The 27,913-nt window shown below is 45.1% G+C and overlaps 1 protein-coding gene and 1 long non-coding RNA gene across 7 annotated transcripts in view; one reads left to right on the forward strand and one right to left on the reverse strand.

Annotated features, from left to right (window-relative positions):
- Positions 1–27,913, reverse strand: part of LOXL2 (lysyl oxidase like 2) — a 95,045-nt gene that overhangs the window by 66,671 nt on the left and 461 nt on the right. For all 6 annotated transcript variants that reach the window (XM_077152793.1, XM_077152792.1, XM_077152795.1 and 3 more), the window contains exon 2: positions 1,249–1,684. In XM_077152793.1, the coding sequence (XP_077008908.1) occupies positions 1,249–1,606 (358 nt within the window). In that variant the 5' untranslated portion in view covers positions 1,607–1,684. The remainder of the gene's footprint in view (positions 1–1,248; positions 1,685–27,913) is intronic.
- On the forward strand, positions 15,532–27,860 carry LOC143677150 (uncharacterized). The gene is made up of 3 exons (XR_013172407.1): positions 15,532–15,635; positions 16,016–16,218; positions 27,536–27,860. It is a non-coding gene; the product is annotated as an uncharacterized LOC143677150 (long non-coding RNA).

Below are 27,913 nucleotides of genomic sequence, written 5' to 3' on the forward strand. Positions count from 1 at the left end.
GTCAGCTTCAGAGAACATTTTACTCCAAGTGCAGACTCTTGATCTTGTTACTCTAATAGGAAATTTCTAATTGCATTGAGGTGAGACATACATGGGAAGGCATTTTCTTCCTTCTATAATTTACAAAATAACAGAAAGCATGGTTGGAAGGGACTTTGATAGTTATCTATTTCAACGTCTCCCAAACTTGGCCTCATAACACAATCACTTGGGGCTGGGCAGGGAGGCTGCTTCAGAAAAGCTACAGGATCCTAACCTCCAGCCCAGACCTTCTAAACCAGAGCATCACAGCTTGAGGTCTGACATATTCTGCATTTTTAAGCCCTCCCAGTCATTCTAGTGCAGCCACCATGGCATTAATCCATTAGTCCAGAACAGAAGTCTGGGAATCCCTGCTTTAATCCAGCAGCCAGATCCAAGCACGCTGCCAGGTGGAAGAGCTGCCTTGGCTTTACCAATCCAGGGGTGGGAAACCCTCAACTCCCGGAACTTTTTTTTTTTTTACACGTAATAACCATCAATTCACCCTTATCTACTTTCCCATTAGGGACTGTAGATTATCAGAGCGTAAAGAGTTCTTAGAAAGTCCAACTTCTGGATGGAGAAACAGAGGCCAAAGAGGATAAGTGCCTCCTTCGAAAATCAAATGGGTTCTGGGTTCCTAGATCTGCCCTCCCTTAAAGCTCTTTAAAGAAATCAGTTTAAAAGCCAATTGATTTGAACTTGATAATGGAAGGAACAGTAAGACCAAAGGTGAAAAATCCAAAAACCAAAAAACCCTGTTTCCCTCACGGTCAAGCCCGCAAAAGCATGCTGGTGTCAAACCACGAACTGTCCACGGGCTAGTCAGAGACACTAGCACCTGGGGAGCTTCTCTGAGAAAGAGCAAAGGCTCTTCTTTGAGGGACCGGTTTAGAGAAAGGTGCAACTTTCTCACCTTTCTCTTATGCAGCTCCTGGGCAGGGCAGGTAGCTTAGCAAGATGGAGGACAGGCTCCTTTTTACTGGGACTAAAGGGTTTCCCAAGACGTGGGACTTTCAGTGCCAAAATCAGGAAAGCCCCGGGCAGATCAGGACAGCTGGTCACTCTACTCCCTTTCCACAGGACACAAGTGGGGCAGCCACAGGAGATCGCTCTCAATGGAGTTCCTAAGAGGAATGCCACCTTTCCCAGGCTAAGCTCCTGCAGGACTGTTCCCGGGTTTAGCCAAGTGACACTACTGTTCCGTCCCACAGCACGGTGACCTACCTTCCCCCTTGCCATAGGAGGAGCTGGCCGTCCAGGACTTGGCCTCCACGTAGCCCAGCTCCCGGCAGACCACGTGGGCGGCGTGGATGGAGAAGTCGTCGTCGCACACGGTGCCCCACTGCCCCTTGTAGAACACCTCCACCCGCCCCTCGCTGTGCTTCCGCTTCTGCCCCGCCAGGCGCAGTTGGATCTTGGCCACGTCTGAGGGCGCCTGAGGCCGGTGGTACTCGGGGGCGGGCTGCTGGAAGTACTCGGGGTAGGAGGGCCAGCTCTCGTACTGTGCCAGGCTCAGGGAGGGGAGGAGGGAGAGCACCGCCCAGCAGCAGCAAAGGCAGGTGCCCCGGCGGCGTCTCTCCATCTCTGTCCTCTGATGGGAGGATCTGTCGGAGGGCGGACACTGAGGCAGTTGGGAGGGGCTGAAAGCAGCGGGAGTTTCCTGCAAGAGAGGAGAGAGGCGTTAGAGTAGGGAACGTAGGGTTACGGATATCTGCAAAACGTTCAGTGGCTTCATACTCTTGCTGAACATTCAAGGCTCCTCACGGTCCACCCGCCCTCCTCTCCCTGCTCACCTTTCAGCCAGACAGGGCAATGAATTCCCACCTCTGTTGCCCACCCACCTTCCCATATCTCTGAAACGCTTGTATTTCAGTAGGGCTCCCAGCAGGACGCAGACAGCACGCACAAACGTAAGTTGGCGAGCTCAGGGAATTAATGAACCATAGCGTCAGGCCTCAAGGCCCACAGCAGAGGGAGCTGTAGCCTCCCCTAGGCTTGAAGGGCGAATGGAAGGGAATGGCACCAGGACTGGGGAGAGGGGCTCCCCCCAGAGGGCTGCCTGTGAAGGGCTGCGGCCCTCAGCAACGGGTCTCAGAGCCAGCCCACAGCAACCCCATAGGGACGGAACAGGAGGATATATGTATACCTGGTCTCTCTCTTCTCCTCTGATTTCTTTCTGGTACCTCCTATTGGGCAAACACAACCCAACGCCAAGAGTAGGGGGCCCTTTGGTGGCATCATCTATGCAGCTCTGCTTCCAGGGTGCAGGGGATGCGGGAGGGGAGAGCAGGTCTGAAGGGGCAACCAGCACACTAGTCCTCTTTCTCCCCGACTTTTTAAATCTTCTTATCCTCTAAGACCCAGACTTTCATAAGTCTAAGAGACGCATGTTGTAAGCTTTAGGGTTGCCACCATAATAATAGTAAAAACAAAACAGAACGAAAAAACAAGCAGGTTGATAAAGGGTGGAAATGATGAAATTATTTGAAAGTAATTAATGTAGTCAGTTGAATTATGGACCCCAACAAATCTTAATCACGTCCATGTGGGTGTGAACCCATTGTAAACAGGTCCTCTTGATGATGTTATTTTTAGTTAAGGGGTGGCCCAAATGAATGAAGGTGGGTCTTAATCTGAATTACTGGACTCCCCATAACGAGAACTAGGAAATCACAGATGCAAGAAAGGAGAGGATATCGCCAAGTGAGGGGGGCAGAGAGCCAAGCCAAGGAACCCCCAAAATTGCAGACAGCCCCCACCAGAAAGTTACAGACTTTGGGAGAAAGCATTACCTTAATTTTGGATTTATCCCAGCCTCAAAAACATGAGCCAACATTTTCCCAGGGCTTAAGCCAAACCACCGTGCGGCATTTGTGACAGCAGTTCTGGCATACCAAGACAATTCATATATCAGAGCAGCCATTGTCACAATAGCCAAAAGCTGGAAACAACCCATTCACTGACAGAGGAATGGATAAACAATGGGCTACTATTCAACCATAAAAAGGAATGAAATTCTGACACATGTTACAACTTGGATGAACCTTGAAAACAATACGTTAAGTGAAATAAGCCAGACACAAAAGGGCATACAGTGTAACGAGTCCGTGTATATGAAATAGCTGGATTATGCAAATTCATAGAGACAGAACGTAGATTAAAAGTTCATGGGGGCTGGAGAGAGGGTTGATGGTGAGTTATTACTTAAAGGGCACAGCATGTCTGCTTTGGGTGATGAAACTGTTTAATAATGGAAGGTGGGGACGAAAGCATAACATTGCAAAAGTAATGCCACTGAACTGTACACTTAAAAATGGTTAAAAATTAAAAAATAATTAGAAAAATATTAATCCAAAATTAAAGAAATAAAGCACAGAAAAAGGAACATAGAAGAGGTGTCACAAACAGAAAAAATAATAAGATGGTAGATTTAAACCCAAATATATCAATAGTTATATTAAATGAAATGAATATTCCAACTAAAAGACAAAGATCGTCTGATTGGATTTTTTTAAAAAACCCAGCGTTATGTTTCTTACAAGTGACATTTTAAATGTATAGACAGAGAGGTTTGAAGTAAAAGGATGGAACAAGATATAGCATGTACATATTAAACAAAAGAAAGCTGGTACCGTACGTCAAATTAGGTAAAGATGATGTGAAGACAAGAGGAATTTCAAGAGACAAAAAGGGACAGTTTATGACGATGAGAGTCAATCCACCAGGAAAACATAATGATTCTAAATTTGTAAGTGTAGCCTCAAAATACATAAACATTAACAGAACTAAAAGGGAAAAATAGGCATTCATAATCACCATGAGAGATTTTATACAACTCTGTCAGTCACTGATAGCAGATAACAAACTCAGTAAGACACTGAAGATTTGAAAAACATGATTAAAAAGGTTGACCTAATTAGAACAAATGTATGTCAGAATCACAAGGAGTTAATAATAGAGGACTACATAGATAAAATGCATCTACTGCAAACTATGGACCATAGTTAAAAGTAATGTTTTACCTTGTGTCTTTGTGTCTGATGCTCCTTTTACCCAGGGTATGGGCAGATGAGTAAAAATATATATATATGGACAAAAAAATAAATAAATAATGGGAGGGGTAAGGGGTAAAATAAATTGGGTAGACGGAAATACTAGTGGTCAATGAGAGGGAGGGGTAAAGGGTATGGGATGTATGAGTTTTTGCTTTTTTCCTTTTATTTCTTTTTCTGGAGTGATGCAAATGTTCTAAAAAATGATCATGGTGATGAGTACACAACTATGTGATGATATTGTGAGTCATTGATTGTGCACCATGTATAGAAAATATGCGTGTAAAGATTTTTCTCAATGAAAAATTTTTAAAAAAAGAAGAGTTCCTACTGGATGAAAGCAGGTCCTAAATCCAGTATGATTGGTGTCCTTACAGAAGAGGGAAATGTGGACACAGACACACACAGGGAAGAAGGCAGAGAACGATGGGGCAGAGATTTGACAATGTGGCCAGAAGCCAAGGAATAACAAAGGTTGCCGCTGGCTCCCAGAAGTTGGAATAGGCAAGGAAAGATCCTTCCCTAGAGCCTTCCCAGGCAGTATGGCCCTGCCGACACCTTGATTTTGGACTTCCAGCCTCCAGAACTGGGAGAGAAAAAAATTCTGTTGTTATAAGCCATCAAGTGTGTGGTGATTTGTTATAGTATACTAGGAAAGGAAAACACGTTTCTAAATTTTTACTGCCCCAAACGTTGAAATGAATATCCTTGCAACTACAACTTTGTGCAATCTTGGAATACATTCCTAAGACTGAAATTGCTGGGTCCAAGGGTACGTAAAAGGTCAAAAATTTTGCAAAAATATATCATCTGCCTTCCAGAAAAGCTGCACCAATTTAGACATCTGCCAGCAGGATGTGGTTTTGTCACAAACTCTTTGCTCATGACCATATTTTCAAGTCTTTCTCAATTTAATAGGGAAAAATGGTATTTTGTTCCAATCAGCATTTCTTGTGTTACTAATGCAGCTGAGCATTTTCTTTTAGGTTTATTGGCCACCTGTATTCCTTCTTTGGGGGAAATAATGTTTTATTTATGTCACCTTAGCAGCCGTTCAACCCTCAGAAGGAAAGAACGGCAGAAGCCAAGGTCCCAAAGAGGACCTTCCCGGATGGAAAGCAGATAACCTGGTATCTCTCCTCACCAGCAGCCCCGTCCTCACCGGGGGTGGGATGCACGCTGCCTCTCCCTTCCTCCAGCGCACCAGCTTCAGTTCCGTGTTTCAGCTCGGATTCAGCCCCGCCGTGGCCTGAGTCCCCGACTGTCGCCTTCCAGGGTGGTGCCCCTTTTACAGCAATCGCTTACAAAGCCTGGGCCGCCCTGCGACTGTGATGATCCCATTTAGAAGGGAGGCCCGCTGTGCAGACGGCAGAGGGGGAACAGGTGGTCAGCCGTCTCAGCTCAGCTGTGGAAGTGAGCGGCCACCATGGTGGTGGGATGGAGGCCTGCGGGGGCCAGCGGCTGCAGGGAGCTGCCAGGAGCCCCGGGTTGCCACCAGGCCGCTTCTCTGCAGGTGGGGCCGGGTCAGGATACCCAAGTCTAGGCAGGGCTGGGGCCCACGAGAGCAGAGGCACCCCTCTCTCCGTGTTTGCATTCCTCGCACAGGTAGGGATGCTGTTGGTGAACAGAGATGGACTGGACCCAGAGACCTAGCACAGTAACTTCTTAAATATCGGGTGGCTAATGACAGTGTCTGATGGCTCAGAGTAGACCCCTCTTCATTCCTGGGATATGGGCGGAGGCAGCAAGGCAGACCACATGTCCTGCTGATTGATGGTTGATAAGAGCCATAATTTAATTTATAAATGACAGAGAGCACACAGAAGGGTGCAGAGCACCAGGTAGAAACTGAGCTTGTAGGTTGGTGCAATGAATCTATTAGCCCTAGGAAACAATTTCCCCTTTCTTCAGTTTTCATCTATACAACAGGCACGACCGTTCTGACCTGTGATAAAATAGATTCAGCCAAGAAAAGTGGCAAGGCAAAGGAGAAACCTTATTACCACAGCCTCACTTTTTTCCAGGAGGTGGGAACTCCATTTTGACCCAAGAGACCATCTCCAACCCCAGCCTTATCCATGTAGAGTTGCTACTTGATTCTCCCTTTGCGCTCTGTGTCAGTACTCAGTCATGAGAACTCACAGAGGGTGGGGTGATGGACAGTATCTAAACTCCAAACAAGGCAGAAAGATTCCTCCTGCTTTTTACTACAGTGACAATAATAAATGTCTTGTTTTACATGCGTGTTTCCTCTAGAAAGAATCTTTTTAGAGGAGGTGAAAAACGTTGTGTTTATTTCCTGGGCTGCTGATGCAAATACCTTGAAATGGTTTGGCTTAAACAATGGGAATTTATTCACTCACGGTCTTGTGGGAAAATGTCCAAATCAAGCCTTCCTCCCCAGAAACTGTGGCGTTCTGGGGCGGGTGCCAGGGATCCTTGGCTCCTCTGTCACATGGCAAGTCGCAGGGCGTCTCTGGTCTCTCCCTTCTCTTCTGGGTTCCGTTTCAGCTTCTTGTTCCTGTGACTTTGTTCTTCTCAGTCTGAATTTCATTCCCTTATAAAGGATTCCAGGGACGGGATTAAGCCCCATCCTGACTGAGATGTGCTGCACCTTAAGTGAAGTAGCCTCACCCAAAGGTCCTACTTATAATGGGTTACACTCACAGGAGCTGATTAAATTTAAGAGCATGTTTTTCCGGGGTACATACAGTTCCAAACCACCGCAGACGTCTTTTTTTTTTTTTTTTTTTTTTTCTGAACAAATGCCGGGTTGCTGATGGGATTTTGGTAGCGCCTACAAAGAAAGCTCCCTCTGTGGATTTATCCTCCCAGTGAAGGTGAGAAGAGGTCGCATGGTACTTCCGCCCTTCCTTTCCTGGAAGAACAGAGAGACACTCTACATGATCTCTTAGTTCCTGCGACCTACACATGTGCTTCTCCTTATTCACCTCCTTTCAACTCATAGAATTTTTATAAATTGCACTATGGTAATATCATTGTACCCTGATGAGTATTTTACCTTTCAAGCAACGAGTATGGAGCTAACTGCTTGTGGGAGAGACAAAAGATATTGGTGGCCCCGACATTCTTGTTGGATGGGTCCAGTTTTCCCATATAGAATGTAAATTCTGTCCTCATTATTCTTCCATTATGTCCTGGGTTGGGCCTATTTTTCCTATGCGGAATGGGAGAATCAAAAGGATAGTTAGTATTTAAGTATTAAATAGTTGGGTCCAGACTATGAGAGTTTTAGGAGCTTTGGTTGCAAAGTTAGTATGAGTCAGAGCAAAGATCAGAGAAGATTAGAGGCAGGAAGGACTCTGCTGGTCATAAGACCAGATGGCCAGGCAGAGAGAAGGAGGACCATGTTCAGAGACACATAGCTGAGGGTGGGAAGGCAGAGAATATGGCTTCGGTCTCTTAGTTTCCAAATCCAGGACTCCCTTCGCTACATCACAATGGTCAGAAGAGACAATGAAAGGAGGATGGCCTTGAGTTGGGATGGGCAGGATAATCAGGAAAAGAAAAGGTGGAACTTAGAAGATTAGAGGAGATGATGTGATTAAAGCAATAGATGTGGAAGTAAACAGTTGGTGTAGGGGATGGGGCAGAGAAGATTTAGACTGAAACACAGTGTCTGGAAAGTGCCAGGAGAGAATATAGAATCATCAAGTAGGTCTCATCTCACTTGACACATAAATGATATGGAGGCTGACAGAGCTTAGTTGATTGGCCCAAGGTTACGTGGTTAGTACTCGGCAAAGCCCTGTCTTGACCATGAAGACCTTGGCTTCCAGTTCTATCTCCTATGCTGTCCCTGACTGCCCTTATTTTGTGCCTCTAAGTTCCTGGCTGAGGTCAGCTTACAGAAGACCTGATGAATCATGCTGGGCACCAAAATTCAGCAAGGGACTGTGAGAAGAGCTCAGCCTCTCAGTCTCCTCTGTGGGCTTGAGCATGTGCCCACCACCTTTGGCCTCTAGAGCCTTATCTGTGGATTGAGGAGTTTGGACAAGGAAGGCAAACAGATGTCAACAGGCTGGTCAAACCCAACCAGTTGTTGGTGGCTACCTAGAATGCTCAGTGGCACCAGGACCCAAGGGGCGAGAGTGCTGGCATGGATTTGCGATGGCAGCCAGGGGCTGGGTGGGACAGCAACTGCATATGTGCTGGACATTTGCCATTCCAGGCACTAGATGGAGGAGCTTAAGTGCCTTTCTGGTTCTAAGATAGTGTGAGTCCTAGGTGAAAAGACTGCTATGGCTGCTTCATATATAGCAATTTATTTCTAAATCTACAAGCATATAAACCAAACCATCGAAGTTCAGAAAGTTTTTCCCACGGATAGATTTAGGTAAAAATTTTAAAATCCCTATCAATCTGGGAGAGAGAGGATAGGAGAACATCCCAAAGGAAGAGGGATTTTTTTAATGGACCATATTTTCTAAAACATAGTTATCTGTCCCCTCAAAGTGAAGGCTTTAAGGTTTTATGAACATCTGTATTCTTTTGGGAAGTGGTTCATTTCCATCGCAATCCATACAGAGCAGAGAGACAGAGCCTCAGAGCTGAAAAGGATCTTAAACTAGGACTGCCTCCCAGTGTATTCAAAACTCAAAATACTCAATGTTTGAATCATTGGACCATTTACTTAATACATCGTATAGTGTCTTCTGACTCTGCTGTAGTGTATTTAGTGTTATAATTATTTCCAAATGACCCTAATGAAAACTGTTCGTTCCCTAAAGATAATGTCTTGTCTCACATCTTTAATTCCCTTCCCTTCTGAACCCACCCCCAGCCTGCAGACCTCACCCAGCGCAGTGCCTGGCCGGCTCTGGTGAGAGCCTGAGGCTGCCCCCATCTCTGCACCCACATCCTGGAGCCTGGACAGGTTGGACCTCAGGATCTCCCCACTGCTGACCACGCTGTGCCCCAAATCAAGTAGTCCGCTGCAATAGGATGGTGACGCGGCAGTCCACTTCGTGACAGGTCCCGAGCCAGCCCAGGCCGCAGTCTATTAGCCAAACTTTACTCCTGCGAGAAAGCCTCCCTTTGACCATCTCCATGTCTCTCTCTCAAGGCCTGAGCCCTTCCTTGATTCTCATGAGACTTTTTAGGGATTGAATCCCTCCCACTGTGAACCCTGAGCCACTTGTCAGCTGTCCCAATTCTGCTGCCAGACCTTCCTGCCTGGCTCTCTCCCTGCTGCCCGGCCAACGCCCGGCTGCTAATACGAAATGTCCTCAGTCACCTGGCTCTCTGCACACCTGCTGGGGCTGCCGGAGAGGGCGACGCCCCAGTCTCATGGGCGAGCCCCCTGTGTGTGTGCACCCCACACCACCCCTTCTCCAGGGCTGCTCCACCCCCCCATTCATTCTCTGGGTCCACAGGCAGTTGATTATCTGATAATTGAATGCTTTTCAGGTTTGTTTGTTTTAAATATTGTTATTGAGAAATCTTCACACATATACATTCCATACATGGTATACAATCAGTGGCTCACAGTATCATCACATAGTTGTGCGTTCATCATCGTGATTATTTTTAGAACATTTGCATTGCTCCAGAGAAAGAAATAAAAAGAAAAAAGAACTCATACATTCCAAACCCCTTACCCCTCCCTTTCACTGACCACTAGTATTGCAATCTACCCAATTTTCTACTCTTTATCCTCCAGTATTATTTATTTTTGTATCCTTATTTTTTTTACTCATCTGTCCATATCCTGCATAAAAGGAACATCAGACACAAGGTTTTCATAATCACACAGTCACGCTGTAAAAGCTATATCATTATATAGTCTTCCTCAAGAATCAAGGCTACTGGCACAGAGTTCAACAGTCTCAGGTCATTCCCTCCAGCCACCCCCAGCCACACCATAAACTACAAAGGGATATTTATATAACGCATAAGAATAACCCCCAGGATAACCTCTCGACTCTGTTTGAAATCTCTCAGCCACTGACACTTTATTCTGTCTCATTTCTCTCTTCCCCGTTTTGGTCAAGAAGGCTTTCTCAATCCCACGATGTCAGGTCCCAGCTCATTCCCAGGAGACCATATGGGTTTTAAAACAAGCTGTACCCTGTGATCAAAAGTTAAAGGGCTATCAGAGTGAAGTGGATGGAGGTGGCCTTTGGACCCTCTTGCCTTGTGGCATCCCTGTGCTGACAATGTCTGTCAGTGCCATTTGTTTACCTGGAGAGGCGAAGTCAGGCATCTTGGGATCAGACCACCTGGAAATGAGTCCTGCCTCCACCACATCTTAGCTCTCTTGATTTGGGGGCAGTTTACTTTTAGATCCTCAATTTCCTCTTCTGAAGATAGAAAATAACTTCTTTTAAAAGGCTGTGATTGTGTGTGTGTGTGCATTAGTATGTGTGTGACAGATGATTAAATGACGTGATATGTAAAAATCCTCAGACAGAACACAGATTCATTCATATTAAGTTTTCTTCTTTCCTTCCTGTTAACCCAAAACACCTGATTTTGGGGCTCTGAGCCTTGCACTCAATAGATACTCAAATATTTATTGAATGGATAAATATGAATTCCTGTTCAAATTTTCACACTTTCAAACTCCCCCTTTTCCTATGACCTAATTGTCCTGAGAAGCAAGTTGATAATCCCACTCCTTATAAATTTGTCACATTAAGGAATCTAAACCATTAAGTAACAAATGGTTACTTTTCTAGGGATGTAGCACTTTTATGTTTAAATAGCAGACTCCTAGATATGAATTTTTCAAACTGTACAGTGTTGGTAGTAAAGTTAGATTTTTCATATGTGGGTGGGCCTTTACCCTTTAGATCACCTGATGTAGGTAACTGCTTGTTTCCAAAATTCACTCTGGGTAATAAAGGTGTTGGGCAGATGTTAGAGTAATCTACGCGCAACAAAGGTTCTCTGGGATTCTAAAAATCTCACCCCAGCAGATGCTTCTGCCTCTTCAGGAGTCATGAATTGGAAGGATGCACCATGGAGAAGCAGAAAAATGCACAATCCCAACCCAACAGTGCTGATTTCTTAGGAAATGTGCCAACTTGGCTGCACACAACTGCTTGTCTTCACAGGAAGGAATGAGCCTCTGGAATCCTCATAGGACATCGGTGCCCAGAAAGACTTGTTAAGGCCCGAGGCAGTGAGTGCCGCTAACACGTGAAGGTAAGAAAAATGAGCCCACAGTTGTGTCTGAGGGTCCACAGAACAGAGAATAGCAATTCCTCAAACCCACCCCCTCTGGGAAACCCACTCTGGCTACTGCTGCCTTCTCTGCTTCTCTCCTGCAGAATCTTTGCACTGGGCTTGGGCATCGTTGGACATTCCCTCCTGCTTCAAGTGTCCCAGGCCCTCCAAGCACACTAGACTCCCTCTCCAAGGCCATTTCCAAATAGATAACAACCTCAGGAAGGCAGAAGGAAGGATCATGGGGTAACCTGAGAGGTCCAGTTTTCAGCAGGGACAGTATATTAAAAGATGTTGCGAGGCAATATGCTTTGCCTTTTGGGGTCTGGTAACTTTATTGTGCAAAGATTAGGGTGAGGTGATTTCACAGCAGCTTCCCCCATCCACAGACCTATAAACTTTCTTCTTTTCTGCCTATTTTATCTATTTATTTTTACCCACACACACCGACACCTTGTTCTAAAAGGATGACCTCTATTTGTATATAGTAGTCTTAACACCACATGCACTGGTATTGAAAGTGGGATTCTGTAAAAAGAGAAAGCTGAATTTTTTAAAAAAACCTATATATATTGGTTCTTCATCCTGTATTAACTCATTTAATCCTCTAGTCTAGACAATGCTGTCCAGTGGAAATGTAATGTGAGCCACATTTGCAATTTTAAAATTTCTAGCAGCCATGTGAAAAAAGTAAAAACAGGTAAAATTTATTTTAATAACATTTTATTTAACTGAATATATCAAAAATATTATTTCAATATGTAATCAATATAAAATTATTAATGAGACATTCTATATTCTTTTTTGTACCAGCTTTAAAATCCAGTGAGCATTTTACCCTCATGGTGCATCTCCTTTCAGATAGAACATTTCCAGTGCTCCAGGGCCCAAGGAGTCAGTGGCTGCCCTACTGGAGAGCAACTAACCCTCTGAGCAAGGTACCATCTGCATCCCTATTCCCCTGGAGAGAAATCAAGGGACAGGAAGTATGCCTGATTTTCCTACCATCACCTAGCTAAAAAGTGATTGAGCTGAGATTTGTACCCAGGCCACCAAATACCAGTGAATACCCTTATTCACTCTGTTGCACTCGGGAACCAACTTGGTAGCCCATTGGCCTGGAGAGTCTGCTTTGCAATAAAGGATTTGAGCTTAGCCAGGAAATGTACTAGGATCCAAATGATTAAAAAACAAAAACAAACAATAAAGCTGGAACTTTAACTTGAAGGAGACAAAAGAAAGAAAATCAAACAGAAGTGTGCTAGGTCTCTTACCTTTTCAGTGCCTAGACATAAATGAATGTGATAAGTTCTCTCTCTTCTGGACATCTGATGAAATTGGGATCGATTAAAGACCTATTGCTCTTCTTTACGCCTGCACAATCAGCTCTTGTTTATTTCACGAAACAAACCAAAAAACCTCGTGGAGACATCTATCTAATAACATAGTTGGGAGAGTTTTTAGATGACAGGAAGATCTGTTCTCTGCATTTACCACTGAAGACCTCCGAGGGCGTCTCTTGATATTGCCAGCTCAAGAAGAGGCAACGGCAGTGACATTGCATCACTGTGCATCATGGAAATTCCTGGGACATCGTCCACTCTAAACACAAGCAGAGCACAGCACGCATGCCAACTGGGTCAGCAGAACACAAGTAATACAAACCCGGGAATTTCTGCAGCTCAGTTGAGACATACCAACCCAGCCTCAGGTCTTAGCAGCCCTCTCCAGGCATGCAGAGTTGTAAGTTCCACAAGAGGAAGTCCACCTGTTAAAACCTCATCTAAATGATGTCTAGGAATGGTTGCAGCAGATGGTGTTAATTATTCACACAGTTTGGCCCAGGAGTGGGTCATAATCAGAGGGCTCAAGGCAAGATGCCCAAGGACCGCAGTATTTGACTAATGCTAATAAAAGTCAGAGAGTGCCAGAAAAAGTTGGCTGGGACTGTGGTATATCAGAAAATGGTAAATTATCTCCCTTGATATCTTCTCACTGGGCTGTTGGCTGAGCTGGAAGACATGCTTACATTCAATTCAAACATTCACACAGTTGTTATCATCTAAGCTTTGGCAACAAGAAGCACAGTGCCTCCCAAGTCAGGGAAGGGCAGGAGCCTGAGAGAGGTGGCAAAAGGATGCCTGGAATCACCCTCTCCCAGGGCCTTCAGCACAGGTCCAGTGCAGTGACCCAGTCACACCGTCCACACAGGCTCCCTCCATGAAGAACGGGCAAGATACAACGCCCCCTCTATTGCCAGTGGGCAGCAGGGACTAGTGGTGTAGAGTCACACAGAACTGAGGTCAGATCCCATTTCTACCACTATTAGCTCTGTAACCTTAGACACACTTAGATTCTCTAAGTCTCAGTATCTCATCTATAAAATGGACATGTATGCACTGAGAAATAACTCCCTGAAAAAAAAAGAAGGAATGCCTACTTTTCAGGGCTGTTGCAAAAATTAAATACAATGTTTCTTAAGTTCCTCATCCACAGTAGGTGATCAAAGAAAAAATGTCACCTACTATATCTGGGTTTAAACAGGTCCTGCCTCTTAGATTTATGTTAGGCAAGTTAAGTGCCAACTACGGTTTTGGTTGATGCTAAGCTACACAAGGTAATTGGTTGTCTTCAATTCTGATTTTCGGATTTCCCTAGGTGTTATATGGGGAACTGGGAGCTCCCAAGGATGAGCCTAGGGTGTTCTCCTGGATCCAGCTCTGGGTAGCAAGTCATTTGAAAACTAGAAATGTACATTTGCCCCAAACAACTTGCGATTTTGCAGAAAAGTTTAATGGTTTAAATAAAAAGGTATCTTCAAATGTGCTGTATTTACTGACAGGTGCTCCAAATTGTGCTGAGTCTAATGGGTAGGTGGGCTCCAGGGAGTTCTGCAGTATCTGTAAATAAGACTTTTAAGCAGGCTTAAGTCCACCAGGTCTTGTAAGTCTTGCTGGGAGGTGGGGATAAGGATGGGATTGGAGGAAGGAAAAGAGAGTCTAAACCTTGACCTTGCTCAAGTTTCTCAATTGGTCGTGAACTATGCTACTTCAGTTTTTCCACAAACATTCAGTTGGTGGACACCTTCAGCCCTGAAACATCTCTCACCCTAGGAACATTTCAGTACATTCTAGAAACCCTGATTTCTGTGATTCCGGGAGTGCCATTGTTCTGATAATGGATGGATATTTGAAAACCCTCTATGAAGCCTTACTTAATACTGACCCAACAGGGTGCCAAGAAGAAAAGGAAAAAATGTAAAACTTGAATTTCCAGTGTCCTCTTCTTAGGCTACTATCTAGACAGCTGTGTCTCTCTGTCTAGGAAGGAAGGTGAAAGACCTACTCCAAAAAGTTGTCTTAGCATTAGGATTTCCTTGGGGCTACTCAAAAGTTTTCCTTCCTGCAAAAGCAATCATCTTCATCATCTACCTGAAGAAAGCATTCCGTGTTGCAGAACTCTCCTGCCTAACAATACTTTCTGAAAAACCAAGTGGCTATTGACTTTCCCAAACCATTCTTAAATGAAACAACAAACCATGGCCTCTCACCACTGACACCCAGTCCAAACAAATCTGGGTGAGACCAGCTGATTCCTAATCAATCACAACGTCACACACAGATAAGGGGGAAAACACGTTGTATGTGTACTTAGTGCTTTTAGCCTTTCAAGCTGCTAGGATACAGCCTGTTCCTCAACTGTGCCTCATAACCGCCCCCCTCAGCAAGAACAGCTGAGCCACAGGGCCCCCCTAAAGCAGGACTGGCTCAGCGGCAGCTCTGCGTGACCGACCTCGTACTTCCCAGGCCCCTGGGGGGCAGGGCCATGACTCATTCCTCCCAGCAAGCATTCCACATCTTGTGCTCTGGAGCATCCAGTAAAGGTCCTGCCTGCCCCACACAGGAAGCACAGCGCCATCCCCCAGCCCCTCCCAGGTCCACCCAAGGACACTCGCACAGTGTTGGTGAGCAGTGGAGGGGGGAGCGCCTCTCCATTCTGTCACCCAGACAGAATGCTTCACTCGACCTCTCTGCCAGATGTGGGCTTCAGACCCAGGGTTAGGGAACGGGGTGGGGGGCCACCTCGGCCGTCTGCATCTCCCTGCCCAGCATTCCAGCTCCGCCAGCAGGAGGGATGAATGGTTGGCATTCATGGCCTGAAGCGGCTGCCCCAGCTGTGGTCCAGTGACACTTCTGGCCCTACACGGAACACGGTCCTGTGTTCCATGGTTGCCGTGGGTGAACGGGGGGTGTGCAGAGAATGGGGGTGGGGCAGGGGAGGAGAGGGCTCTTCTGAACCTCATTAGACAAGAATGGAGACTTTGAAACTAGGCTGGGCCAAGGCTGCCCTGTTTGGCCCCTGGCCAAGGTATTTCACCACAACCCCATCTATTTCTGGTCACAGAGTGGGAATGCTCAGGGCACAGCCAGGCGGGAAGGAGGTAAACATACAAAGCTGAATTTTTTTCAGCCTCCAGAAAGAGGTCATTGTCAGCATAATTTGTTGTGACTGTTCGAGGGTCCCCCACAGTCCCCCTCCGGCTCTGGGTGGAATTTCATTTTGACCAGTCTGTTTCCTAGGGAGGCTAATTGTACACTTTCATACATTTAAAATGTGCCTGCTAGAGACTCTCAGATCGATTTAGAAAGCAAAAGCCAAATATATAGCGCTTGTTAAGAGACACATCCAACATTGTATTATTATGTGCTTGGTAAGCTGTTTATTGTCTCTCTTATCTTGAATATAAGCCCCATAAAGGAAAGAAATTTGTCAGTTTTGTTCATCACTGGTATCCCCACTGGTATCCCCAGTGCTCAGAAATGTGCCTGGCACATTTGATGGCATTCAATCAACATTGGATGGATGGATGGATGGATGAATGAAAGAAGGAAACAAGGATGAAATGAAATGACAGCATCCGACTATATAAAGCAGCTTCTGATTCAAGGCGGTAAGCTCAGACCAAGGGCTTAACTTTTCCTTCATTCAAATTCCCTCAAAAAAGGCAAGAAACAAGTATTGGAGAGGATGGGGAGAAATAGGAATGCTAGATTCATTATTGATGGGAAGGTGGAATGGTGCAACAATGGTGGAAAAGTGTGGTGGTTCTTCAGAAAGTTAAATATAGAATTACCATGCGACCTAGCAACTCCACTTCTAGGTATATATCCCAAAAAACTAAAAGCAGGGATTTATTTTCACACTGATATTCAAAGCAGCATTATTCACAACTGCCAAAAGATGATGCAACCTAAGTGTCCAACAACAGATAAATGGATAAACAAAATGCTGCATGTACATATGTTCTAGTTTGTAAAAGCTGCTGGAATGCAATGCACCAGAAATGGAATGGCTTCTAAAAAGGGGAATTTATTAAGTTGTAAGTTTATAGTTCTAAGGCCATGAAAATGTCCAAACGAAGGCATCCAAGGAAAGATGCCTTGATTCAAGAAAGGCTGATGGTTCCAGAATACCTCTGTCAGCTGAGAAGGCACATCTAGCAGATGGGGACATCCGCTAGCTTTCTCTTCTCATTTCATAAGGCTTCACCGGGGGGCATTTCCCTTATATATCATCAGAAGCCTCTGGCTATGTGGGCTCTGTCAGCACTAAGCTTTTTCTAAAATGGTTCCCTCATAAAGGGCTCCAGCAAACAACACCACCTTGAATGGGTAGTGACACATCTCCATGGAAACAATCTAAAAGGTCCCCCCAACACTATTGAATGAGGATTAAAGAACTTGGCTTTCCTGGGATACACAACAGATTCAAACTGGCACAACATGCAATGGAATATTATTCAGCCATGAAAGAGGAGTGAAGTACAGATACATGCAACTAAATGGATGAACACTGAAGACGACATGTTGAGTGAAATAAGTCAGGCATAAAAAGACTAATATCTTATGATCTCACTGATATAAAATAAAAAGAATAAGCAAATTCACACAGTCAGAAGATAGAATACTGGTTACCAGGGGTAAGGGTGGGGATAGAGAATGGAGGTTAATGCTTAATTGGTAGAATTTCTGTTTGGGTTGATGGAAAAAGTAGGTGATGAATGGTGACAGTGATAGCACACTGTAAATGTAATTAACACCACTGAATTATATATTTGAATATGGTTAAAGGGGAAATTGAAGGTTTTTTTTATGTTGCTAGAATACATTTTTTTTTAAATAACCATAGAACTGAATAACACAAGCAGGGACCCTGCGCTGGTTTGAAACTGTTATGTACCCCAGAAAAGCCATGTTCTTTTACTCAAATCTTGTGGGGGCAGACCTATTATTGGGTGGGACCTTTTGATTAGGTTGTTTCTATGGAGATGTGACCCAGCCAATTGTGGGTGGGACTCTTGATGAAATTGTTTCCATGGAGAAGTGATCCACCCATTCAAGGGGGGGTCTCAATCCTTTTACTAGAGCCCATATGAAGAGACTAAAAGGCAGAAAACATAGAATGAGCTCAGAGCTGACACAGAGAGCAGAGAGATGAAACCAAGACACACACCCAGGACACAACAGAAGCTGAGAGAGCCGTCTGAAACCAGAAGCCTGGAGAAAAGGATAGCAGACGTAACATGACAAAGAAAGCCCAGATGCAACTGGCCTTATTGATTGAAGGTATCCTCTTGTTGATGCCTTAGTTTGGACATTTTCATGACCTTAGAATTGTAATTCGTAACTCAATATATCCCCTTTATAAAAGCCAATCTGTTTCTGATATATTGTATTCCAGCCATATTAGCAAACAAAAACAGAACCCTAATATAAACTATGGACTACAGTTAATAGCATAATTATAATATTTTTTTTTCATTATTTGTAACAAAGTTACCACACTAATGCAAAGCATTAATAATAGAGAAAGCTATGTTGGGGGAAGGTGGCAGTATATGGGAACTCTGTATTTTCTGCATTATTTTCCTGTAAACCTACAACTTCTCCAAAAAAAAGACTATTAAAAAAATCTCCAAAGGAATATAAAAATAAAGAAAAGTATGCACTGTCACAGAAAACTAGAAAAGATGCTATACACAGACTAGAACTTTGAGAAAATTGGGCAAGGTAAGGATTAAGACAAGAAGGAAAAGAGGGAGGGGCTGGGCATCCATGAGTACTGTTACTGAGGGAAAAAGCAGCCTGGAGAGTACAAAGGGAAATACATGAATCAGAACTCACTTTCGCCCCCATGCCTGGAGACTTGGGAGTGAGATAAGAGGCAGGCTCTGGGGTAACCAGTGGGGACACTGAGTTCTGGAACAAGGGACGGCAGGCCACACTCTTACTCTCAGCAGGCACAGAGGGAGGGCAGAAGACAAGCTGCCTGGGCGTCCTAGCGAGGAGGTCATGCCCAGTGGACAGAGAAAGGGCGTAGAGCCCTGCTAGCATCCGTCCTTATGTCCTGCCCTGCAGCAGGACCCTCTTTGTGGACCAAAGCTGGGCAAACGCCGACTGCAACTTCTGCTAAGGTGAGAAAGCTTTAGGATTTATGCAGCCGGAGGACAGCGGGCAGCTGTTCATCTTCAGGACCCCCTCCTGCTGAAATAGTCTAGGACTTTTTGATCTGGAAAGACATGTGGTCCCTGCAGAAGGCTCTGCTGAGACTGGGTGAGTGAAGGCCACAGTCCCCTGAGCCTGGCATCACGTAGCCCAGAAGGGGCAGGGAAAGTCCAAAATCAGTGTTGCTGCTTGCTGGCAATGCTATTAGAGTAACAGAGGAAACAGCTGTGAGGAGAGGATGTCCACTGGTCCAAACAACCCAGTCCTCCCCCTTAAATGAGGCGTTGTTTGACCACATGTCGTATATAATAAAGGGAGGACCATGATGCTGGTATCTGAGACCAGTCTCTGGTTGAAATTTGGCTTCTGCAAATGGAAATAATGATATCTATATCTCTTAGGGTCTCTGTTCCTTAAATAAGTGTATAAATGCCCAGCACAATCACTAGCTCATAGCGAATGCACAGTGGGTGAGTACTCTTATAATTATAAAATCAGGAGCAACCTCGAAAAAATCCCAGGGAGGGGTGACACTACTGCTTCCCAGCGCGAACAATCAGCAGCCAGCTTGGTCTGAGTCTCCGCTGCACTGTGAGGGAGATGTTAAAGTCCATAAAAGGCAGGCACGGGAGGAGAACAGAAGCTTGGCCCAGAATGGTATGGAAACTGGGTGAGCAGTTCAGTCACTGCAAACAACTCCAGTGTTTCCAGGGGCAGAAATGCAGTTACGGATGCAGCCTACTGCACGCAAATTCCTGAGGGGTGTGTGCAGAGGGTGGGTCCAGGGCACAGACCTGGGGCGGGGGGGGCGGGGGGGCTTGGGCATTTGAGGGTAAGATGAGGGTAGTGGGTGGAAAGCAGAGGGGACTGGGCTAGAGATGCTGTACAAATTTCAGTTTTTCTAAGAGCTGGCTCTTCCAAAGTGCCCAGGGAGGCACCTCTTGAGCTCAGTTCCTAGATGAAAAACCCCTCCCTGCTAAGCTTCCCTTGTGCCTCAGTTAGGTCTCATCACAGCACAACCCATCCTGGGCACTGTACCCCTTTTGTGTCTCCAGGCACTGCCAGGCCAAGAAGACATTCCAAGCCATGAAATTTGGGCCAACAGTCGATTCTTCAGGCCTGTGCTCCTCATATGAAAACCAAGCCATGAGGACTCAATGAAAGAAGGGACAGCTGGCTCAGAGACTATAGCCACAGCTTGGGCTTAACCAGAAATGTCTAGCTATATGAGGGTGCAAAACAAAGGGTGCTATTCTAAAGTCCATTAGGAGATGGTGCTCTGGGATACTGCTGCCCAAAGCAGCTGTGGATCCCTTCCAGAAGCCCAGTAAGCAATAGCAGCAGGCAGCAGCCGCCACATCACCAAAGCTAGCTAGCCTCGCGTGTGCAATGCCAGCTGGTACTGGAACAACAGGGATCATTCATCAAGATAATGGCATCCACGAAATGTAGTGATATAACAAAGGGACCAAGAAGTTCTTGCTTTTACTGAAGGGGACAGAATTGCTCAGCTATCTCTAGAGATGAGCCATTGTTTGTCATCAGTGCTGATTAGAAGCTTCTTCTGGGGCTCCTAAGGGTGATTCTAATATTCTTACCACATTTCTAGACATGGCATGGCTGCCACTGTTGCTTCCACTCTCTTTAGCAGAAAAATCACCAGCTTCAACCTGCTACCCTAAGCTCTAGCCACGCTGACCTGTTTGTGGTCCCCAGGAGCCACCTGCTTTCACACTTCTGTGTGCTTGTACTTGCTGCTCCTTAGTCTCAGCCACCACATATTTTAAACACATACTCTTTGTTTAAGAATCTACCCAAACATGTATAACAAATGAGCTTAGAAAGGTGGCAGGATACAAGATCAATATATAAGAATTGATTGTATTTCTATACCACTGTAATGAACATTTTGAAAATGAAATCAAGAAAAAATTCTATCGACAATAGCATCAACAAGAATAAAACTTAGGAAAAATAGAAGTGAAAAAATTATACTCTGAAAACGGCAAAACACTGTTGGAAAAAATTAAAGAAGATCAAAGTATATAGAAAAACATCCCATGTTCAGGATCAGAAGACTTAATATCGTTAAAATGAAAATACTTTCCAAATTGGTCTATATAGTTTCAATGCAATCCCTATCAGAATCCCAAGTAACTTCTTTGTGGAAATTGACACGCGGACTGTAAAATTCAGCTGGAATGCCAAGGCACTCAGAATAACAAATAGTCTGGAAGAGAAGAACACGTAGGAGGACTCACACTTTCTGATTGAAGAACTTACTGTACAGCAACGTAAACAAGACAGTATAGGACAGGCATAAAGACAGACATACAGAGCAGTCGAATATAATTGAGAGTCCAGAAATAAACCGATATATCTAAGGTCAAATGATTTCAACGAGGTTGCCAAGACCATTTGATGGTAAATGAGGGTTCTGGGTGGGAAACAGAAAGGAGACTGGGTTGGAGGACATGCACAGACTTCAGTAGGTGGGAGACCATTGTTCCAGGCAGCAGGGACAGCACATCTGAAATAACCCAGGTCCTTCAGGAAACCATGTGTGCTGGTTTGAAACTGTTATGTACCCCAGAAAGGCCATGTTCTTTTAATCCAGTCTTGTGGGGGCAGATTTACTGTTGGGTGGGATCTTTTGATTAGGTTGTTTCCATGGAGATGTGACCCCACCCATTCCAGGTGGGTCTTCATCCTTTACTAGAGACTTTTAAAAGAGCTCATGGAGAGAGAGAGAGCTCAGAGAGAAAACACCCCAGGAGAAGCTAGGAGGACCCACAGAGATGAGAGTCATTTTGAAAGCAACCCAAGAGAGAAGGGCCAGCAGAAGTTGCCATGTACCTTCCCAAGTGTCAGAGGAACTGCAGATGCCATTGCCCTTTCTTGAGCGAAGGTATCCTCTTGTTGATGCCTTAGTTTGGACATTTTATGGCCTTAGAACTGTACCTTTGTAGCCTAATAAGTCCCCTTTGAAAAAGCCAACGTACTTCTGGTATATTGCATTCTGGCAGCCCTAGCAAACCAAAACACCATTTGTGGCTCAGAAATGCAGTGTGAGGAGTGGAAGTACAGGAAGGGTAAGTGTGGTGTGAAGTGGGAGAGGTACGGATGGAAAAGGAAGCGGAGGCCCATGAGGAACTTTGTATGTCATGCTAAGAAATGTGAGGTTTTCTTTTGAGGGACAAGGAGCCAATGGAAGGTAAGGAGGAGATGAGAGCAGACTTGTGTTCCAGAGCAGGGCCCAGCAAACTAGCCCATGGGCCAAATTCTGCCCACTGCCTGTTTTTGTAAATAAAGTCTTAGAACACAGCCATGCTCATTTATTAATGTACTGTCTGTGGCTGCTTCCATACTAAAATGGCAAAACTGAGTAGTTGCAGCAAAAACTGGATGGCCCACAAACTCTAAAATATTTGCTACCTGGCCCTTTACAGAAAATCCTTGCCAACTCCAGCTCTAGCAAGGTCTCTCCGGTTACTGCATAGAGGATGGTTTCATGTGGTTAAGATCAAGGGAAGGCAGGCCGGTTAGGAGACTGCTGTGACTTTTCAGCCACACAGGAGGATGGTCTGAATGAGGGGTGGGAGTGGGGTGAGATCTGAGCATTACTTTGAGGGCTATAGGGAAGAAAAATCACCTGGGGAATAGCAATTGAAGAAAATCGCAAGTGCCAATGAAAATAGTTACAGACCCCACAAGTGTCATCATTGTCTGAAATAAAAATTTTCCCCTTAATCACTAAAATAGCCCCCAAACACCATGTGTAGCAGAGTGCTGTCAGAGCACCAGAATTCAAAAAGACAGCCTAAAACTATTTTAAAGGATTATTCTCGAAGATTTGGTTATGGGCATGCTAGAGCCTAGTCACTGCCATTACAGATAACCTGATGAATTTTCTTCCTCTCTCCATCTGCGTTGCAACAAGCCCAAATCCCACAAATTCTTTGGCTCTGCCCTGAGGCTGCTGTTGGCACGGAGAGGGCACCGTGTGGGTTGGCTGCCAAGCCTCAGAACATCAGGCTTGATGAAGATTTATTTTAAAACACACACGTCAAATATCATGCCTTATTTATCTTCATGTCTCCTACGGTGCGTGGCAGGGTGTCTGGCACATAGCAAGTCGCTAATCAATCATTTCAGTTAGGAAGAGATGGGTGGCCAGGTGGGAGGAGAAAGAGAAAGGAAAGAAAGAGGGGCAGGAAGGCGGGACATAGTCACAGAGGTTTTCACTCAGTTCTTCAGACTCATGGAAATTGACAGAAAATCAGGAACCCAGACAGATTCAAAAAGTCCCCTCCCTAGGAAGCAGAGCTTCCTGGAAGAATGATCTCTAGTACTGATATCCTCAGACAGCTGCAACTGCAAATCCCAGGCAGGTTTTCCCTGGACATTTTAAAGAGAGGAGCTACCTAAATCTCACAACTAAGCTTGTGGCCTTCTAGATTATAAACTGTGTTTTTCAAACATCTCTGCCAAACCCCCAAATGGCAGAGAAAGGGAGTATCCAATCCAAAGATCACTGAGGAGTAGTTAAAGCAGCCGGATGCGGACACAAAATGTATTTGAAATAATAGGTTTTACCTTTAAAATTCGTACACTTTTGGTAAAATTCTAATCTTGATCTGGAATGATAAACCTTCCAAAGGCATCTTTATGTTGTAAAAGTTCATCCAAATGTGTACTTAGGTTTGGTGCCATTTTACATATGTATTTTATTCTTCAATTAGAAAAAGATTTACAGTAAAAATGTACTTTACTCAATTTTATATTTGCATTTGTTTTAGAAGGAATTTTAGGAAACATCTTTCTTCCTAGATCTTTCAGTCACACAGGCACTCTGGAGTCATGTCCTAATGTTTACCCTTGTACATCAACAGTGCCCTGGAACAAGCCTGGGAGACTGGGGGTGAGGGGGAAGTTCATGGGTCCTAGCTGACGAAACACAGTATAAAGTATCTGCCTGAGCAAATGAAGCTGTTCCCAAATTATAAACATCAGTAATCTTCTCATAAAGGGGAACACTTCATAGATAAATCATATTTTTTTGCAGAAACACTCAGCATTTTGTTGGCAACAAGACAAAGAGGACATATGGAAACTGTTGTCATGGACACATCCATGGGCCAGTTACGTCTGCTTGTCCAACATGTATTCTGACAATGAAAAAACTAAAAAGAAAACTTCTTCATTTGCATATAATATAATTAAATATAATACTAAAAGTATTCCAGGTGAAGGAATGAGAAAGCCTTGGACAAGGAGAACCTACTCACTGCGATCCTAATCATATCCCTATTATCTGCCGAGTCAGTCCCTGTACTACACATTTCTTTGCCACACACAACTTGCCTGGACACATTGTTTCCCACAAAGGAAGTGGGGAATGAATTGTAAAATTCTGGACAGAAATCTCGTCTAAACTGCCACCATCATGCCTTATCATCCTCAAATTAGTGGTTTGCTGAAAGGATGCTGAAATGCCAGAGCTGGTGTCTAAAGCTCTCTAGGATGCAGATGGTGGGAGAAGACCTGTCAACACAACTCACCAGGTTGCCTTCACTGCTGAGCATTCTCCATGTTCAACAGCAGGAGTGAATCAATTGAATCTTAGGGTGACAGGTCTCTGAAGACTTAGAAGCTGAACAGTATATTGCTGTTGATGCATCACTGTGGTCGTGGGTTTGGCTCTTTTCTTTCCGGTCCACAACCATCAGTCTGGCTGGTTCTGTGGACCTGGGGCAGGGTGGGCATGGGCTATGTAAACTGAGGTTTCAAGGCCCACCCAGGGTCTGGGCTCATGTGGGTCAGTGTGACATTGCCATGTTGACCAACTGCCAATGCCTTTCTCCAAAGGCATATGAATAATAATTACAAGCTCCTTTTCTAAATCCAGGTAACCATTTTCCCCTGGGAGTGGTGAACTATACATCCTAAGATCCCCCAAACTATAATATGAAGGAAGCAACAACTCTTTTGCAAGTGCAGCTGTTGATATGGAATCACCCAGAAATTCTACTCCCAATGGAGGTAGCCTATTAGCTAAAGAGGAAGAGAACTTATGGCTGCCAGAAGACAGGGTGGCTTAAGGTTAATGCCTTGTCCCTTTCAAGTTCCTACAGTTGAATAATGAGATTGGATTAACCCTTTCCCCTGTCCCTACTTGGCCATTTTCTGGAAGGTCTACTATTACCTATTTCAGAGCAACAAACATAGCAGAAAATCTAGAAGTTGGGTAATAAGAGACTCCTTAGCCTGCCATGGAAAAGAGAATTCCTACTCATGAGTCTCATTAATAAGGTACAAAAATTTCTTCATCATTACCCCATTTCCAAAGCAAAAAACAAAAGTGATTATAATGCTAAAAGTAAAAAGTTATAATATTCTATATTCTCAACAGACTACGGCAGAACAAACAAAGTTGTCCATAAACCAGGGACTTCAGGAGAAGCCCATGCCTCTGCTCCTCTTCTCACACATGGTATTTAGGAGCTCCAGCCTGAAGATGCCAGCTGCCAGCACACTCTGGCAGGGCTCAAAGAGAGGAGATTGTTCTCAACCAGATTTCTTTCTGGGCCTTTGTTACTTCAAGAAATTCCAGCTGCAATCATTTCACTCATCCTACTTTCAGCCCTATGAGCCAGATGGCGAAGAAGGATAATGCTCCCTGGCTCTGAGAGGGCAACCCTGAGCCTTGGAGAGGGGAGTTGCTTTCTTACAGGTACTCAGTAAGTTAGAGGACTAACACGGGCTTCCGAATGTTACCGCCATTTATCTCAAGCACCAAAGGGCCAATAAGTAAATATTTACACAAGGACTTCTGACAGCAGATGCATAGGAAGTGATAAACCCAGGCTGAAGTCAGAGCCCTGGTGAACTCTTCAGAAGGAAACTGAAATTCCATGAGCAGCACAGAGATACAGAACCACCACAGCCTAGAGTGAAGAGGTGGGGTAAGGTCCAATGGCCAGCTGTATAGTCTGGATATCTTATCTGCTTGCCAGCTTCCTCTGGGCAAATTGAAGTCAATAACACCCACCATGCTTTTTAGTGGGTTGTTGTTAGAATCAAATGGCATGGTGGATATAAAAGTGGTTTAAAGGGAATAACACACAATATGAACATAAGCAATGATAAAGACCAACAGAACTGGAAAAAAATGGGAAATTTTCTAATATGGACTGACTGTTATATAATAACAAACTATTATTGTTAATTTTATGAGGTATAATATTAGCAAGATGGTTATTTAATATTTTTAGAAATCTCTGAAATATAGAGGGATAAATAGCATGATGGCTGAGATTTCCTTTAAAATACTTCAATGAAAAAAAGAAGAAAGAAAGAAAGAAGGAATAAATGACACAAGTGTGGCAAAATCTTGATAAATCTTGATAAATTTTGAACCTGGGTGAGAGGTTCATGGAGGGCCATTGTACCCTTCTCTCTACTTTTGGGCATATTTGAAATTTTCAGGATAAAAACAAGTTTAAGTAAACAGAATAGAATTTTCTGGGACATTAGGAAGCTTTTCATTGGTCATCTTTAGACCACAGAAAACATGTTTCCTTCACAAGGCCCTTCCATACTGGTCATCGAGCAGTCAGAGGACAAGGACTTGGGAAGAGGCCAGGAGAGGTCAGTCAAGGAGCACAGCTGGAAAGGAGATAAATGCAGAAATCTTTGCAGAATCTCTTATGCCTGTGAAGCATAAATGTCAAACGACATCAAAATGTCAACCAATCTGTAATATTAAGTGCATGCTTTGCCTTCAGACATGACATTCATATTCAGCTTTGTCATTTAATGGTTGAATGACCTTAGACCAAGTCATTTTTTTAACGCAAAGTCACAGGGATACAAACAGCTGCACAAAAGTGCACACACACACACACACACACACTTAGACCCAATCCCCTTGGAGGGCTGCCTCTGAGAGCCACCAGGGACGCATAGGGTGCATACACTTTGTCATGTTGGTGATCATCCTGGGACAGATATTCGAGCCCAGGAAGGAGAAAAGGAAGGAGAGGAATTACTTAACCAAAGCAGTGTCCAGTGAGTCATCCATTCATTTGTCTGGGAACTGACCAGGAAAATGAACTCTTCTTCTTCTGTTCTAAGCCCCTGACCATTAAGTACACAATACTTTGTTCACTGCACCATAAGTAACTAAATAATTCCAAGGATGACAACTGGCTTTTGGGATTCCAGGACAGATATGCTAGGTGTGGTGCAGGGGAGAGCCCTGGAATAAGAGTTCTGCATTCCAGTCCCTGCAGTGACTAATCTGGAGGCCCTGAGCTTCAGCTTCACCACTGGTCTGATCTTTAAAACTTTGGAGCACATCCTCCTCTCATAAGGACTGGAGGTTTCCCAGTTTCATGTTGAGTAGTTCAGTATTCCCCACCACCCCTGTTCCACCCTTCCCACCTTATTTTTTGGTGGTCTTTGCCACGGCGGGTTGGGGGTGATGGAGAGCAAAGACTCCCGCTTGTTTCTTTCAATCATTTTTATTCCGTACAGCGACACTTCCGGAAGGCAGCTGCACCCGGAGGTCTCCCAGATTGTGGCGGCGGTGCGGAGGGTGGGGATGGAGGGGGGAGGTGCAGTGGCCAGAGCGCCTGCGTAAAACCTGCCGGCACCGGGGGCTGCCAGACTAAGGGCCCAACGCTAAGATTAGCCGTACCCGGGGACGGTCGCGCAACCACCATCCGCGGGCTGACTTGTGCCGGTTCTTTCCTACTCCAGGGCCTGTCTGTGATAACAAAAAGGAGGGAAGCGACAGCGGTCCCCTGGTCCTCGGAGGGGCAAGGACGACCTGGGAGTGAATGCCAGGCGTGCAGAGCGCTCCTCAGCCCGCAGGACTCCTGGCGCTCCCGCGCTCCACCAAAGCCTCTCCGGAAGGCTGGGGAGAAAGCGCTCCCAGGCGCTGCACCCCCAAAGTCCGCGCCCTCCCCTTCCCTGACGCCACAGTTTGGGAAGCAGCTCCAGGGCCGCCCCCGTCCCCAGTGAGCTCAGAACTCCCAGCACAGTCACAGCCCGCAGTGTCCCTGGCCCCGCGCTGCAACCACCAGGGCACCAAGCGCACGTCGGGGCTCCGCCGGCTCAGTCCCGCCTGCCCGGAGG

Source organism: Tamandua tetradactyla, chromosome 3 (genome assembly GCF_023851605.1).
Source record: "Tamandua tetradactyla isolate mTamTet1 chromosome 3, mTamTet1.pri, whole genome shotgun sequence".
NCBI lineage: Eukaryota > Metazoa > Chordata > Mammalia > Pilosa > Myrmecophagidae > Tamandua > Tamandua tetradactyla.